The sequence below is a fragment of the Cynoglossus semilaevis genome, chromosome 17 (genome assembly GCF_000523025.1).
Source record: "Cynoglossus semilaevis isolate Cse_v1.0 chromosome 17, Cse_v1.0, whole genome shotgun sequence".
Taxonomy (NCBI): Eukaryota; Metazoa; Chordata; class Actinopteri; order Pleuronectiformes; family Cynoglossidae; genus Cynoglossus; species Cynoglossus semilaevis.
Window position 1 is genome coordinate 594,893 of NC_024323.1, and position 16,131 is coordinate 611,023.

Sequence of the window (16,131 nt, forward strand, 5' to 3'; positions counted from 1 at the left end):
ACCAGTAGGCTCACATGAATGTTAACAAAGAATTATGTTCATGAGTTAGCCTTTTTACACCTCTGTCCACAACTGGACAGCCAGGTCATGGTAGTGACTGTCTGTTGGCAAAATGTCTTTTACTTGTCCTTCCGCCTGACAGTCTGACGCCTAGACTCTGTAAGGTCCTGACAGCCGACTGATGGAGCTGAGCTGGGTGGCAGGGCCCCACTGGCTGGCGCCTGTAATTTTACCTTCCCATTCATCAGATATATTAATAATAACAGCACATCTGGATTCACTTTACTGTCTGCTATTAACCCTTTCAAAACACAGCACTGACTGCTGCTACCAATGTCGTGGTGATGGGCCCCAAATATTAGATCCACCTCCGGATTGTTTGCAGTACAGGGTTATATGTTGAGAAGATAGAGATGTCGTAGACATATATTTCTCATTTGGATATCTTAGAATTAAATACACTATTAAAAAGGTATTATCATGTGAGGATAAAATTCGATTTTTTTTTTTAAGACTGCAGTATTTGAATGCCCTGTCCCAGATACCGGATCTTAAATTATCATAACTTGTGTGCAGTTAAGCAACAACTTACTCTTGGATTTCACTTGGATTTCATTTCAGTTTTATTGGTTCACCAAAATAAATATTGCTAGTGAAATGGAAAAAAAAAAAAAAAAAAATAGAAGTAGTGAATGATACAATGAAGAAATAAATTCAAATTGTTGATTTTTATTCATAATTCATTTTGTTATTTGGTACAGTACAACTTCTCGTATTGTAAAATACAATACTTTCAGTTCTTTAATCCTATTTAATCTAATATATTGATTCCTGACAAAATCAAAATCAACAATTGCTGGCTCGAATTTTGTCCTTATGTCTCGTAAAGAATTTACAGAAGAAAAAAAAATATGCAAGACCATTGAAAGTAACTACTGTATATAATTGCAAAATTAAGCGTGAGTAATAGACAGATGCAGCGGAGAGAATCCAATTTTATAAAATAAAACAAAATGTTCAGAATAAGATGATGAATAAAACTGAAATAACGAAAGTCCACCCACGGACCGGTGCAGGTCCGCGGCCTGGGGGTTTAGGACCACTGACCCAGGTGACCTACTGTAAGTCACAACCTTTCAAATTTGTGGGTAGAATCTCTAAAGCGCTACAACTCCTTTTGACACATTTTTGCTGTATATGTACAACAACAACAACAACAACAACAAATACGACCATTGTATCTTATTTGAACGTATTCAAAACAGGAAATACGCCCCAATATTTAGCGGCTAATATTTTACGCTAGCTCACCTCGACATACAGCAGAATGAAAAAGTGTATCTTGGCAACACTGAACGCTCAGTGAACTGCACCTGTCATATGACTGTTACACAATATGGTATGAACGATGCTGAGTCTCTATAGGACTTTAAAAAAGAAAAAAGAAAAAAAAACTCCAAAGACTCAGTCAAAGAAATTTGTAGAATTCTTAGAGATTTATAGAACACGGAAAATCTTTTGGACCTGGTTTTATTAGTCCCTACCAATCAGCATTTTTATTAACATCATTATGCACTATACCTTATTGATTTTTATTTATAAGCATTACACAATGTTGACCACGACATTTTGCATAGACTTGAATCAGGTATTTCAGAAACTACTCTCAGTAAAAGGATTCAGTCTGCAACATATGAGCATTTTTTTCAGATATAGGCACTGTCCACAAGGGGGTGCCAGAGGGTTCTGTATTAGAACGCCGCTCATTCCCTTTTTTAACATCAGTGGTTTGGGCATAAAAATGACAGATGCTTGTTTTTAATTTCTATGCGAATGACATGACAGATAGTATAAATACCTAGGTATCTAAAAAAAAAAAAAAAAAAAAAAAAATCCCTCGCTTTCAAGCCATATGTGGAAAAATTTTGAAGGTAAGACTAAAACTGTAACTGTAATATACATGAAACACAGAATAGCTGTCAAATAATAATGGCCCAAAAGGTTAATGATGTATACCAATGTGGCTAATAACAATAACAACAATAACAAGCCTTAAAAATCTTTCTGATGGTGCGCAACTATTCCTGTTACGTTTATTCTTGCGCGTTTATAGTGCTCAACTGCTGCCGCAGCTATCATTTCCTGAAGGAAACTCCCAATAAAATCTATCTATCCATCTATCTATCCATGAAAATGTTTGAATCCGTACTAATAGGCGTATTTATTTGTAAGCGTAAGCCTTTTTAACAGAAGCTATTTGCAAGAGATCCAAAGAGGAGACACGAGGATTAAGAACGGTAGGTGGAGGTTCACTGGCTTCACGTGGGACTTGGTGGTAATGGGACGTGATGGGAGGTGTCCAACGTCCTCACAGTTGTTACTACTGTTCTCCCCAAAGGGCCTCCTGCGGGGTGGGCTCAAACCAGCCAGCCTTCCTGCTGCTGTCTGGCTCCCCACTGCCTGGCCTGAGGCGCCGTTAGCATGGTCGTTACTTACTCAGAGTCACAGTTTTGAGAGGACTTTTATGCTGGCTGAGATGCCGACCTTCTTTGTGCACTTCCGACACAGGGGTACCAGACAGATTACGCCTAATAAGAGGCGCTGCTTAAGAGGGAGAGGTTGATTTGTTGTGTACACATTTGAAGAGGACAACCATCACATGCTCAATACTCAGCTGTCAGTGAAAACAAAAGGCCTCCCTGTCTGATGAAGACAATGTTGTCTCCACATTTATGGACATACATACGTCTGGGGATTGGCAGATGGGGAATGGCTGGAGGAAACCTATGTTTTCTTAACCCTTTCATGCATGACGGTCACTACAGTGGACAGCTATGAAAATGTCATTTTCTATGATAAAGAATAGGTTTTGATGGCAGTGTTGCATATAAGCCTCTACAGCGGACGCCTGAGAATCACCCAACACTGCCATACAGTGGTCAGCCTTTGCAACTGCAGAATAATTGCTCGGTGGAAAGGCGCCGGGGGTGGATGAGATCCGCCCTGAGTACCTGTCTCGCGAGAACACAACTTTATCTTACATTATATCATTATTATCTGTAGGATAACTAACAGAGGTGGGACCAAGTCGTCGCTTTGCAAGTCACAAGGAAGTCTCAAGTCTTTGCACTCAAGTCCGAGTCAAGTCTCAAGTCAAGACGGGCGAAGTCCGAGTCGAGTCCAAGTCAAGACTGAAAAGTGTCAAATCAAGTCCATCAAGTCCTGCCATTTCTGTTTCGAGTCCTTTCTAGTCCTTTTAAACAAAATAATAATATATTTACACAGATCACTTTTGGGTTTTGGAGAAAGCATCGAGTCTTGTCGAGTCAAAGGGCTCAAGTCCAAGTGAAGTCACGAGTCATTGATGTTAATGTCCAAGTCGAGTTCCAAGTCTCATTACATTTTGTCAAGTCGAGTCTAAAGTCATCAAATTGATGACTCGAGTCTGACTCGAGTCCAAGTCATGCGACTCGAGTACACACCTCTGATTATTAGTACCATCAGAACGTGCAATAAGTTGATCCGGATCTACCAGTTCATCACAACGGGGAGTGCTGGTGGATGATGAGCAATTCAAATAAAAAAAATATAAATAATTCATATGACTACAACTTTGTAGTGGTCACTGAACCGTATATTGTAAGAATTGAATCATATTGCGCCATGGAGCTATGTGCATTAATCAGCCAAACATATTATGTGCACCATCATTCCAAGGTTATCTTGGAACGATGCTAAATCTTTGCACCGTGCCAGTGCCAATCATGCTATTTACCACTTCTGGGCAAACGTGTCTCTGCATTTAAAGCATTCTGGAAACCAACACCCAAACTCTCTTCGTTTCACTTTTCTGCCGTTTACAGTAAATTACACTTTAAGCATATCAGCACATGTTTGGCATTTGATTCGCGTGGTAAGGGCTAATGATATATTTTGGGGGTGTGAGATCTTGGGTTAGTCATAGTAATAAATCTGCAAGCTATTTATTAAGGGATAGGATGAGCCAAAGTTTGCAGACGGAAAATGGAGCCATGTATTCAAATCACTTTCAAGGTGTTAAAAGGATAATTGAGGCTTTTTAATGTGGACTTGGCAACCCACTCCAATAACCTGCAGGAGCGACTGACGCCTCCTTACACCTTGGTTAACCCTAAGAGGAGTCTAAGAAGCGGTGATTCACTATTGGAAAAAAACTCAGTGGAAACACATCAAGGTACTTTTACTTTAACTACTTGAGTGTATGTACAAAGGCAAATACTTTTGTACGTTGACTCAAGTGGAAATTTGAAGTTAATGCTTCCTCTTTTACTGGAGTAATAATTTACAAAAGGTATCTAGGCATTCATTCAAGTACATAGTTATTATGCCAAAAATATTTTTTACATATATATATACATATATTTCTTATAAATTTTTGTTTTGTTTCTGCTGCATATTTTTATATATTTTTGTTTTGTTTCTGCTGCATATTTGGTATTCTTTCAGATATTTTTAAAGACATTCTACACGTTACTTTATTTACTAAGATGTACCATTCTTTTAGCTAATTTTTAGGTATTACTTACTATTAAAATATAGGGCGTAAATTTTAAAAAATATATATTACTTTGCATAGCAATGTTTACCACATTTTCTTTGTTTTTTGTTTTTTTTTTGTTTGTTTGTTTTTTTGCCATTTATTTTGGCTACTCTTTTGGCTTAAAGAAATTCTATTCATGTCCTCCATTACAAATGAGAGATGCAGTATTGCGACACCACCTGGTGAGATTAAAAATAAAATATCGAAGGCCTAGATAATTAGGTAACTTGTGGTAAATGTCGTACAAATATTACATAATTATGCTTTTCTCTGCCATCTTTGAAGGTATTTTACACAGTATATAAAACAATAAATTAACACGTGCCATATTTGAACGTGGTTAATGATGAACCAAAGTTATACACAATATGTACACTGAAATGCAGCTCTAGAAATTATTACAAATAAATAATACCAAGGAGATTATTGGGATTAAATCCGCATTGGTATAAACTGTAACAACAACTTTCAGCAGACTGCGAATTAAATACTACTGTGTAAAGTTTTTGACTAAAAGTTTTATTTCACTGATAAATTCTAAATGTGAACGCATATATTAGATAAGAGCTCGAGCGCTTTCACGGTAAGTCGGAAGAAAACGCTAGTCGGTAGAAAATGCTCAATTTTCGACTAATCCCCTGATTGAAATTTACCCATAAAGCCCTTCTCTTTAGCTTTTAGATATATAGAAATATACCCATAAAGCCCTTCTCTTTAGCTTTAATTCGTCCAGCTCCAGCCATACGTCCTACAGCTCTTAGCGTAGCGTTACGGCAACCGTACACAAGAAAGAACGAAAGAGAAGGTAGCGCGCGAGAGGGACTTCCGAATGCTCTCTTCAAAATAAAATGCTTGAGTTAACTAACCAACACTGCTTCGATAGTTAGGACGTTTCAACGAATTACTTGTGCCGAACGCTAGAAACCCAGGAGCTCAGTGGTGAGCTCGCGAAAACTGGGGGGTCCAAGTTTGAAGTACATGACCGGAAGTCGAGGTTTCCTCACCGCTAAATGACTCTCGCCTTCGTTACTTGACAGAGACCTGAGGAGATAATACTGTGAAGTTCACCGCTGAACTTGAAACGTTTTTTTCCGAGACCCGCAGAAAGAAAACACCTGAAAACTCGGACTTTATTTTCATTATATATATATATTGAATGTTGTTTTTATCATTCAGCCAAATTTTATTTTATGTCTGTCATTATTATGAGAGAATCGGACAGGGAAAATAGCGCCATGGTGTTTTGAGGTAACTAACCTTTTCCTACTTTTGATGCTTTCTCTAATATAAGACGTTTTCTTGCAGCCAGTCGTTATTATTTTCCAAAAATGGTGAAACGCTTTCCTTTTAAAGCTTAATAATAATCATTATATTAATCATCATAAAAATGAGTCAATTGTTGTTTACCTGTTTCCAGTAAGGCAACAGTTAAGGCAACACACCATGTGTATCCTGTTTTCTTTTTACTTTTTTAACACTTAACTGGATTTTAGTCATATTTTATTATTATCATTTGTTGGAATACACAAAACACTTAACTGGATTTTAGTCATATTTGAGGTCATATTAGTATGGTAGTGTGGTAAAAGTATTCTGGAGCTATCATGCACTAAATTATAAATTATTTGTTTTAAAAAATACCTTTAAAAACTAACATTAGACCTCAAAAGAAGGTACAAAATGACACCTCAATGCGAGTTAAATCTCAGGTTTTAAGGCTTGAGACATGGGGGACGTGGGAGGTGGCGGAGGGCTAGAGCGGTGGACGTGCACTTGTGAAATTGTTTGTGACGTCAAAGCTACTTGTATTTCATTGAGGAGCTTGTAATGTCATATGCTGTGTTCTCCTGGGGAATGTCTCAGCATGTTCTGGGCCAAGTGGATTGTGCAGCGTCCTGACCAGATCCCCCTGACCGGGTCAAGTAGGTGGATGCCAACTCTGTGCAGAGGTTTTTGTGTTGTTAATTAAAGAAGCAATTGAGTGCACAACGTAAACTGGAGACGTTGCAGAACTGACCTTTTTGCAGATAACGTCAAAGCATCTTGCAACTGACCAGCTTAACAATAACATAATAAGTCTAGTTCTAAAAATGTTTGTGATCAAAGGAACTTTTAATTTCTGAATTAATTTTCTTTTAATTTGAAACTGGTCTGATCAAACAAAGAACAAACTTTGTTTGACCTGTCCTTTAGTTTTGAATGCAGGACCATGAAACACAATTTTGCCATTTCTTGTCTCACTATTTATTTTAAGTCAATTTTTTTACAAATTCCCGAATAACCAAATATCAATATCAATATCTTTAGTAGGCGGATTATTTGTTTATATATGTTTTGCACATTTTGATTCAGGTTTATTTGCTAAATAAAGAAAATAAAGAATAAAATAAATAAATAAAATAAATTAAAAAAAATATTTAAAAATTTAAAAATATTTAAAAATTAAAAAATTTAAATAAAATAAATAAAGAATAAAAAACAAAAAAAATTCTTTACATACCAGTTTAAAAATCTGAACTCTTCTCTGTTGGATGGACCTGAGAAGGGCTTTACGTAACTGCTTATATACAGTAATAATCATAATTATTTTGGTCAATACTGATCATGTTTTTTTTAACACGAATGCTCATTGGGTAATATATTGTAAGTATAATATTAAAATATTGCAAGACTATGGAAAACATGTATATGTCATAAACCTAGTGTTTGAACTTTAGTTGGTTGCCAGATGGTTGTGTATTGTATTGTACTTAATTTTGTATTGTATTGTATTGTAATATTCCTTAAAAAGAAATGGTCATGTCTTTAAGGGGGGCCATTTGTGAGCCGATCAATGAAGTATGTGTACCTAGTAGTACTGTAAGCACTGCGTTTCACTTAGTTCAGTTTACTTAGCAAAAAATAACTTTTGAAACAAAACAAAAATATATAGTAGAGGATATAAGAAATATTTTTGGCATAATGTTCCATGAAGTACATTAACTACATACTTGAATGAAGGTATAGATACTTTATGTCAAATATTACATATTATATTATATGAAGCATTAACTTCAAATTTCTTCGTCTCTTCCTTCACAGCGACTTTAAGATTGCGAAAAGGCTTCGAAGCAACACCTAGAAAAACCTTCTGGGGCTGCTCTAATGGGGAGGCAGCAAAATCCTGTGATGCCAGAAGATGCCCAGCCGAATTGTATGAAAACTCCGACCTACTTCGAGAAGACGAGCAGTTGTGAAAGCGCTTCGACATCCGTGACCAAAGAAAATATTCACCTGGTCAATGAAGTCCAGTTGACAGCAGCCACTGGGGGAACGGAGCTATCCTGCTACCGCTGCACTGTCCCATTCGGGGTAGTGGTTCTGATCGCAGGTATCGTGGTCACTGCCGTGGCATACAGTTTCAACTCACATGGATCCACTATTTCATACATTGGCCTCGTGCTCCTCACCGCTGGATTTTTGCTCCTGGCATCCAGTTTTATCTGCTGGAAGGTAAATCTAGAGAGAAAGAAAGAGCGGCGACGAGAAAGCCAAACCGCCCTGGTTGCCAGTCAGGAACATTTTCACTTGAATCCAGGAGCTGCAAAGTCAAATGGTTCTGGTTCTGACGTAGTTTTGGTGTTGGGCCACCAGGGAGAGATGGAGCAATCCGACTAAATTTCAAACATAATGCTCCAAGCATCTTTCAAAGCAATTAACGGTGAGCTTGAAGACGTTATTTGGGAATCTTCAATCGACAGCCGGACAGATGTTGTGCAAGCGTTTGAGCTGAGAACAAAACGGAAAGAAACTTATAATAATGAAGATGAATGACCACTATGTTATTTAATGCATATTTTTTTTTGCATTATCGAACTGCACAAATCTTTGTTTTTTTTTTTTGCTTTTCTTTCTTTGCATATGACTGGTAGTGACAGAAACCGAAATGAGAACTTATGTTCTGAGTCAAGTTTGGTGAGACGCAAGGGAAACATCACAAAATATTTACAAGGAACACTAATATCTTGTATTCTAACAATATCATCCTTGTATCATATATTGTCAGACAAAGAGGCTACACTTAAGACACGCTGGACAGTGTGGCTCTGTAATTATCGTGACCAGAATTAAGAAGACCTTACATTAAAATTCATTTGGCTCATTCATTGGCTTTTTTTTTTTTTTTGTAATGTACCTTTATTACATAAACATTGGACCTCAGTTTAAAGAAAACGTTCAACTAATGGACATACAAAGGAGGTCAGTTATAAAGATGGACATGCCACTTTGTAACAGACCTTTGCATTCCAGTATCTGACAAATAGAAATGGAAAAAAAAAGACCAAGAATTACCGTAATTTCCGGACTTTAAGTCCACTAAGTCTCCCCTGTGCATTCCAATTTCGGTCAGGGGCGCCGAAGCAGGAAAGAAAAAAAAAAATTTTTTTAAATTTGTTGCATACAGCCCGTTCAGCTTTTTAATCCGGCCTGCCAAACTTTTCCAAATTATATAATTTATTTATATTGTCATTATACTTCTGTCTTCTCCCTGCAATATCAACGTTTCCCCAATAGATGGCGTAGAAAATGATAAAAGCATTTTAGCATTTTTGCATGACTTTTATCATCTTTCCTCTGCCTCTGACCCCGCCCTCTGCTCAATTTTAGGACAACTGTGTGACCCACGAGTCAAAAAGTTTGCCCACACCTGCCTCCCTCTTTCCTCCTTTTTTTTTTTTTTTTTTTAAAAGACCCTTAAAAGCCTGTTTTTGTTGATTGTCTTTCTTTCTTGAAATTTGCCACTACTTAATTCTACGGTATATTTATCTTTTTATATATAACTACGGGGCTTATTGCTATGTTGTAAACATAGTAATACAATAATTGTTTTTCTTGTTTATAAGTAGTGTATCAGAGGTGAGGAACATTGTATACTACTGTAATAGTGTTTGCGTAACAGAGCGAAGACAATGAAGAAGGACGGCACCTGTTTGACTCCAGGCGCACGTTTTTAACCCTAACCTGACAGACCTTAAGAACGCCGAGTTGTACGTTTCAGGAATTGTGCTAGCGGCCTAATGGCTTATGTATATGTTTTGAGGTCCTTGAAGTACATAAAGAAAACATGAACAGTGTTAAAGTTCCACATCAGCAGATTCTACGGTAAACGAATACGAATCAATGCGATGAGTCCTACGAGATTAGAAGTGTGTGTGTGTGTGTGTGTGTATCTGTGTTTTGTGTCATAGCCTCTCTTCTGACGCAAGGAAAGCATTTAGTTGTAGTGTCTGGTGACACAGGAATGCATAGCGACGCAAATGCTAACTATAAATACACTCCCACTACAGGCTGTTTGAAAGTGTCAAATTGGAGAGTTTAGTTTCGTATTTCCCACTGAGGAATAAGAGGGGTAATCCCTCACACTTATTATACGTATTCTATCAGATAGGGAAAATGGGTTAAACATTATTCAATTCAAAGTTAATGGTCATCTTAAAGGGAAAATGGGTTAAACGTTATTAAATTCATTCAATTCAAAGTTAATGGTCATCTTACGTTGTTATATTACCACACTTGTTTGGATACGACCTGCACAAGGCCCCAAATTCAGGTGTGGACGGTTCGACCTGTCCCATTGTTTCCCTGGTGCCAACACTCAAAAATATGACTTAAAGAGAGTTTTAAAGTTAATATTAATAGTCAGTTGTTAAGGTCGGCGCTTCACTTTCATTTACTTAGTGTAGTATTTTTGTTTGAAGTTGACCTACGGGTACTTGTAACGTTAGCCTTTCTACAAATAACCAGTTCATCTGTACTATGACTGTAATAAAACGGCCAGAAATACTGGTCCCTGTTAGGAACAAAGGATCCCAACATTTATAGTATTTTATTTTATTTTATTTATTTTAGTTAGTTTTAATTGATTTTTTTTTTGTATTATCGTTATTATTATTATACTTCTATCCTTTTGTTTCTCCATCTTTTCTAATCTAATCTAATCATATGTTTTCTAATCTACTCAGAACTGCAAAAATGAGATTCAGAAAAATAAGATCATATTTTTCATAACATGCTTTATTTTTTTATTTTTTTTTAATGATCAGTAGATCATTAAAAAAAAAATAAAAAAAATAAAGCAATCCCATCAAAGGCCCTAAATATAAAACAAGAGTATACATATATATATGAACGCACACTCTAAATCATGAGAGGGCAGAGATTATAGAAGAAGGCAAGGTTCTTGTCCACTGTGATAATCCCATCTCTAAGAGGATTCTGGTATTCTGGTGTTCAAAGGACAAAGACTGATGTAATCTATCAGCCCTGTTTGTCCAGACAAAAACAGATAAGCTTGCAGATTCAGGGAAAATGCTCGGACTTCTCTGCCCTGCATGTAGCGCATGCTCTTTGGCTTTGTGCACGGCCAGATGGCTTTTTAATCCCACACTTACAATCAAGATTAAGATTACGCCACACACAGCTCCGAATTTACAGGGACATGCACTTCTGTATACGTCAAAAAAAACGCAAAGTAATGAATGTTTTTAGGTGACGTCAAATTGACAGACTTTCAGCTGGATCTTACAATGTGAAACAATTCATTGAGGCAGCAGGGAAATCCAGGCTCTGCAGGGATTAAAGTATTTTTACCACAAGCCACAAATCAAGTAGGAGTCACAAGTGAAGGTAGGAAAGGAAAGGAAAGGAGGGGGGGGGGCGGAGGAGGAGAGTAGAGAGACAGATTGAAAAGGGGATAGAAAGCGGGAAATCCCTCTCTTCTTTCTCTGAGTTGGCTGTTGATACCATCTGGGTTGCCCCGACTCGGAGTTGTTTGTTTGACTGAGGCCTTTCAGGGCCTTCAGAGGTGCCATGGGCTTTCTGGAGAACTACCAGGAGATCGACCCTGTCACTTTGAACCTTTGCATCCTCATCGCCAGCTACGTTATCTTGCTTCTGGTCTTCCTGATTTCCTGTATAATGTATGACTGCAGGGGCAAAGATCCTACGAAGGAATACGCTCCGGACCCACAGCCAAGCCAGTCTCCTATCCGACTGGTGGTGATGCAAAGCTCGCCAGCGCAAATAGGACAGTGGGACATGAGCAACATGATTACGACCTACCACGAGCAAGCAAATTTAGACTTCAGAGAGAAGAAGAGCACAATGGTGTGAAGGGGACACTCGGTGCACATATTTGCCCCTTTTTTTTTTTTTCTCCACGTACTGTCACTTTATCTGTTGTTACGTAAACAATGCTTGGGTTGGACCTGCGCAGGACAAAACTTGGAAGGTGAGTAAAACGGTAAAATGCAAAAGCGATGCAAAAGTGGGAGAGAAGAAGAGCAGTTGACGTGCAGGTGTCGTTGCAAATCTTCAGACCAGATCGTAATTTTTACAAAATTTGATTTTACAAATCGCCAGACCAGATCGTAATTTTTACAAAATTGCCATTAAATACTATTATAAAATAAGGTATAAAAGTAAGATTTTTTTTTGTTTTTATTTGAAAAGTAAAGCCTGGAAACATTTGGTCTGTTCTTCAGTAAGAAGGCTAGGTAGGTTTGTAAGGTCTTTGAATTTTATGAGTTTGTTTTTTGGTCCATCCCTTTTTGTTGACGATAAGATTTAGCACTCAACTAACCTGCTGCAGTCGTAAAAGCAGCTACAGCTCAAAGCCTCTTATGCCTGCATTTAAAACATTGCGATGGTACACTAACTCTTAATAATCTTGTGTTCCAAAATGGCTATATCCGATGGCTGGAACTTTATGAAACTATGATCTGTAGGATCATAGTTGAGGCTAGAACATCTGAAATCAACAGGAATGAAACACACTTGAAGAGTCATGTGAAGCATTTTACACGTACAATTTGCACACATTTTGTAGCGTTATTCCTCTTGGTATATAAGGAGCGGAGGACTAGGATAACTCCTGGTGTGCTGTTGAGGAATCTAATCTCTGTCACAGGAGGTATAAGTCATGGGCAAAGGCTAAAGAAACGGGGTCAGAGGCTAACAGGAAGGGTTAGCTGCGAAGAAATAATGAATGTACGACGCAAATTGAAACTGAATGCGAATACTGCTTCGACTCAAATTTGGAAATTTTACTTAATAAAAATACTGATATAATTGTAATACACTGCAATTCCGCGCCCTCTGTCACGGTTTCGAAAAAGGTATCCTTTAATTATACATCTATATTATTGTGTCCTGTTTGTTTTTTTGTCTGATTCTAGATCTGCTTTGTTAATTACTATGCTTCAATAAGTGATATGAATGATATTTTGACATGAAACTGACAGCAAGTTTTAATAGTTCTTTAATCCAGAGGAATTGTTTTCCTTTGGGAGCAAGATGGCTGATGTTGAAGTAGGGTACTGTATGCCATTAAACACCAGTTTTGGTAAGGTAGCTAGGTGTCCTGTAGGTCATGTGCTCAAATCTACCTACTGTACATGCACCAAGAAAGGCATCTAATGTAAAAACATTTAAATTCAACCTTTAAATCGACGATGTGGTGGAAAAATTAAAGCAGGAACAAAGATGTGTTCCTGCACAGTATCGAGCCATTTAATGGACCCCAATCAGACACTACTATTAGTAAATATTAACATATTTATGTCATGTCTCCAAGAGCGTTGTTAGCGGGGGGTTTTTTTTTTCGATAATAAAAACTCAATAACGCAATTCCTGGGTTTAAGCGTTGTTAGCATTTTTTTCCCCTCTGATAATAAAAACCCAATAACGCAATTCCTGGGTTTTGCGAAATAAGAGATAGAGTCGCTTGTAAAACATAGAACACATATCGATATCGGAGTTTTGGGGGCAAAATTGGCATATCGGATATTGACAAAACGTTGGTATCAGCTATTCCTCGTACTTCTGACTTTTTCAGTTTATTTTTAGATGATTTATTATTAGTAGTAGTAATAATTATTATTATTTATTTATAGATTTATTATTATTATGTAATTATTTGTTGCCCCAACTGCGAAGGTGGAGCTATTACAACATGTAGATGAACAAAAGCTGTACAGCCTCACTGGCCGTGTGCCCCATTGTGGCTGAAGTATTTACATGGTTACTCATAGGTCATGCTTGTCAATTGCTATGCTGAATGAGCAGCTAATCTTAGCTCTTGGGCTTGACAGAATGAACAGGCAACCGCTTGATACTTGCACAGGTAGACGCAGTAGTATTGTTATAGCCACCCACTTACGTCACAGAGTTGGTGACATTGAAACTGTTTGTTTTGAGACACATTATAAATTTTCCATTTAGTTTTCCGCTGCCATATCTATATTAAGTGATTAAATAACGTATACTATTGAATTGTTTTTTTTAAAATTTCAAATAAAGTGCATCACATCACTGACGTCCAAGGCGACCATCTTTAATTCTAAATGGAAGACGGCGCTGTCAGTCAAAACCACATGTTGAGCCGCTGCGCGGTGGGGGAGCGGTTTCATAGTAGTGCTTTGTTTTACAGCGTATTTTAATTTGGTTGCTTCTTTCCTTTCGTCTTTCGCTGTGCCTATGGAGACGTGCAGGTCAGACAACAGATGTATTTGTCACAGAATGGCGTTCAGAAAAAGGCTGAAACGGGGACTGGACGCTGCTGCTGTCACTGCTGTTGCCGCTGCCTCAACAAAGCAGCCATGAGAGTTAGCTTCTGTTAGCTAATGCTAGGCCTAGCGTTTCTTTTGCTGTTAAAACAGCACTTTAATTTATTTTGTTACGTAGAAACTATTATTTGCAGGGGTATTCACCCAGTTTGGGTATTCAACCAAAGCCGCTGAAAATGAAGAGAGTAAACAGCTTTCAAAGGTGAGTGAAAAGTCAAACTACCGGTATAATTCACTTTTACGGTGAATAGCATTGTTATTATGAATGAATTTAAAGCTATACTCAATAAACTTTGATATACAAATAGTATTACGGTTTGACTTGTACACGTGGGCCTTTAAAACAAACATTGAAACCAGTAAAAGTATGTTTGTCCTGTTGCCTGATAAGTAAACATTTAACGTTTGCAACTTTTGTTCTGATTGACCACAGAGCTAATGAGCAATGTATGAATAAGTATTGCCAGTTCATGTCCTTTAAAGCTGAAAATGCTTGTTTTATTTTGGCACAGTCACTAAAATGACTGCAAGCTAGACTGGATTGTTGGAAGGAAATAATATACACAAATAGCAGACTTTATTACATTTAGTTATGGGGACCTTCTCTCTTGAATCTCTTCGAGAACTTGGTTATGGGGTTAATTTCCAATCTGTCAGGTCAACGTCAGAGTTTAAAAATGACTGATTGTATAATCCTAGTAAAACCTGTATGAAGGTCTGAAGTCCTTAAAGGTGCAGCTGGGCGTTCTTCAGACAAATGACTGAAAGAAACAAAACATGAAATAAACTCTGTTTCGATTGTTGTGGACAAACGGCTATCAATAAAATACCATGGATGGATATTATCAGATGACAATCCAAGTAGGAATTAGCCAATAGCTAATATGACTGTCCTGTTTCTTTGCTCGAGATTCATCTAAAAGTTCATTTCCTGTTTGACATTGATGTAATAGCAGTCACCAGGTTTTCTGCAACACCCAGTTAATGTCTTTGACATTGACATTGATGTATTAGCAGTCACCAGGTTTTCTGCAACACCTGTGGTCCGGGCTCCTGTATTCTTTTTTTTTTTTCTTCCCGCATTAGCAGTTTCATTGTCTGATTCTGTCAGGCATTAAAAGGTTGTCCTTATTATAGTTTTTCTTTTGATTGAATGATGGCAAAGATTACATAGCGTTTGTTATGTCATGAAATATTTACAGTATAAGACAACAATCTGTGTCGTTGTTAATTGTTACATTTTGATGTTTTTTTTTTATTTTTTTTATTCCACTTCAGGTACATGAACAGACGAGCCACTGCCAACTGTCGGTACCAACCAACCTGCTACGAGCATGCTGCTAACTGCTACACTCATGCTGTAAGTACTGTAAAACAAAACGGCATCATAACAAAAATGAAAGTGATTGCACATTCATTGTTAGTATATTATTATTGATAATAATAAATATTATTATTATTATTATTATTATATTATTTCTATGTTTTTCCTTATTTCAGCAGAACAGAAAAAAAACCCCCACAAATTTTATATAGTTTTTAGAAGATCAAAAGATGGAATCATTAACATGGGTAAATGTGAGGAATTAAAAAAAAACAAACAAACATAGTACTCCAAATTATGTTGTTTAGAGTTGGTAAAGCCCTTGTCCTTAATATTAATCAGTCTACAGTCCCTTGCAATCCATTTGACAATTGCCAGTCAGCTGTTAGAACAGCTGATTACTCTGTGCTCTTTATTAGCAAAAGCTACGAAGGTAATGTATGGAGAGCTAAATGCTCATTAAATTACTAGTGGACTAGACTATATTGCCAGATACGCGATGTGAGTAAAATATATATATGCCCATATACTGTATTTATGTGTGTGTGTAATTATATATATATTAGGGCTGGACTTATTCATATCTTTTTTTTTTTTTTTTTTAGAAGAATGGCAATACTATA

The 16,131-nt window shown here is 37.1% G+C and overlaps 2 protein-coding genes across 2 annotated transcripts in view; both read left to right on the forward strand.

Moving 5' to 3' along the window:
* The first annotated feature begins 5,554 nt into the window (after positions 1–5,554).
* tmem100a (transmembrane protein 100a) lies at positions 5,555–8,722 on the forward strand. Its single transcript, XM_008329162.3, has 2 exons — positions 5,555–5,827; positions 7,661–8,722. Exon 2 carries the CDS (start codon positions 7,724–7,726, stop codon positions 8,234–8,236), a length of 513 nt encoding a protein of 170 aa, XP_008327384.1. The 5' UTR covers positions 5,555–5,827; positions 7,661–7,723; the 3' UTR covers positions 8,237–8,722.
* Positions 8,723–11,294: 2,572 nt separating this feature from the next.
* Positions 11,295–16,131, forward strand: part of mmd (monocyte to macrophage differentiation-associated) — an 8,911-nt gene continuing 4,074 nt past the window's right edge. The window contains exons 1-2 of the mRNA XM_025064738.1: positions 11,295–11,849; positions 15,463–15,544. Coding sequence (XP_024920506.1) covers positions 11,812–11,849; positions 15,463–15,544 — 120 coding nt within the window. The 5' untranslated portion in view covers positions 11,295–11,811. The remainder of the gene's footprint in view (positions 11,850–15,462; positions 15,545–16,131) is intronic.

What these genes read in the sequence shown, in the direction of transcription:
- tmem100a (XM_008329162.3), top strand. Translation starts at nt 7,724, where the DNA reads ATGGGGAGGCAGCAAAATCCTGTGATGCCAGAAGATGCCCAGCCGAAT.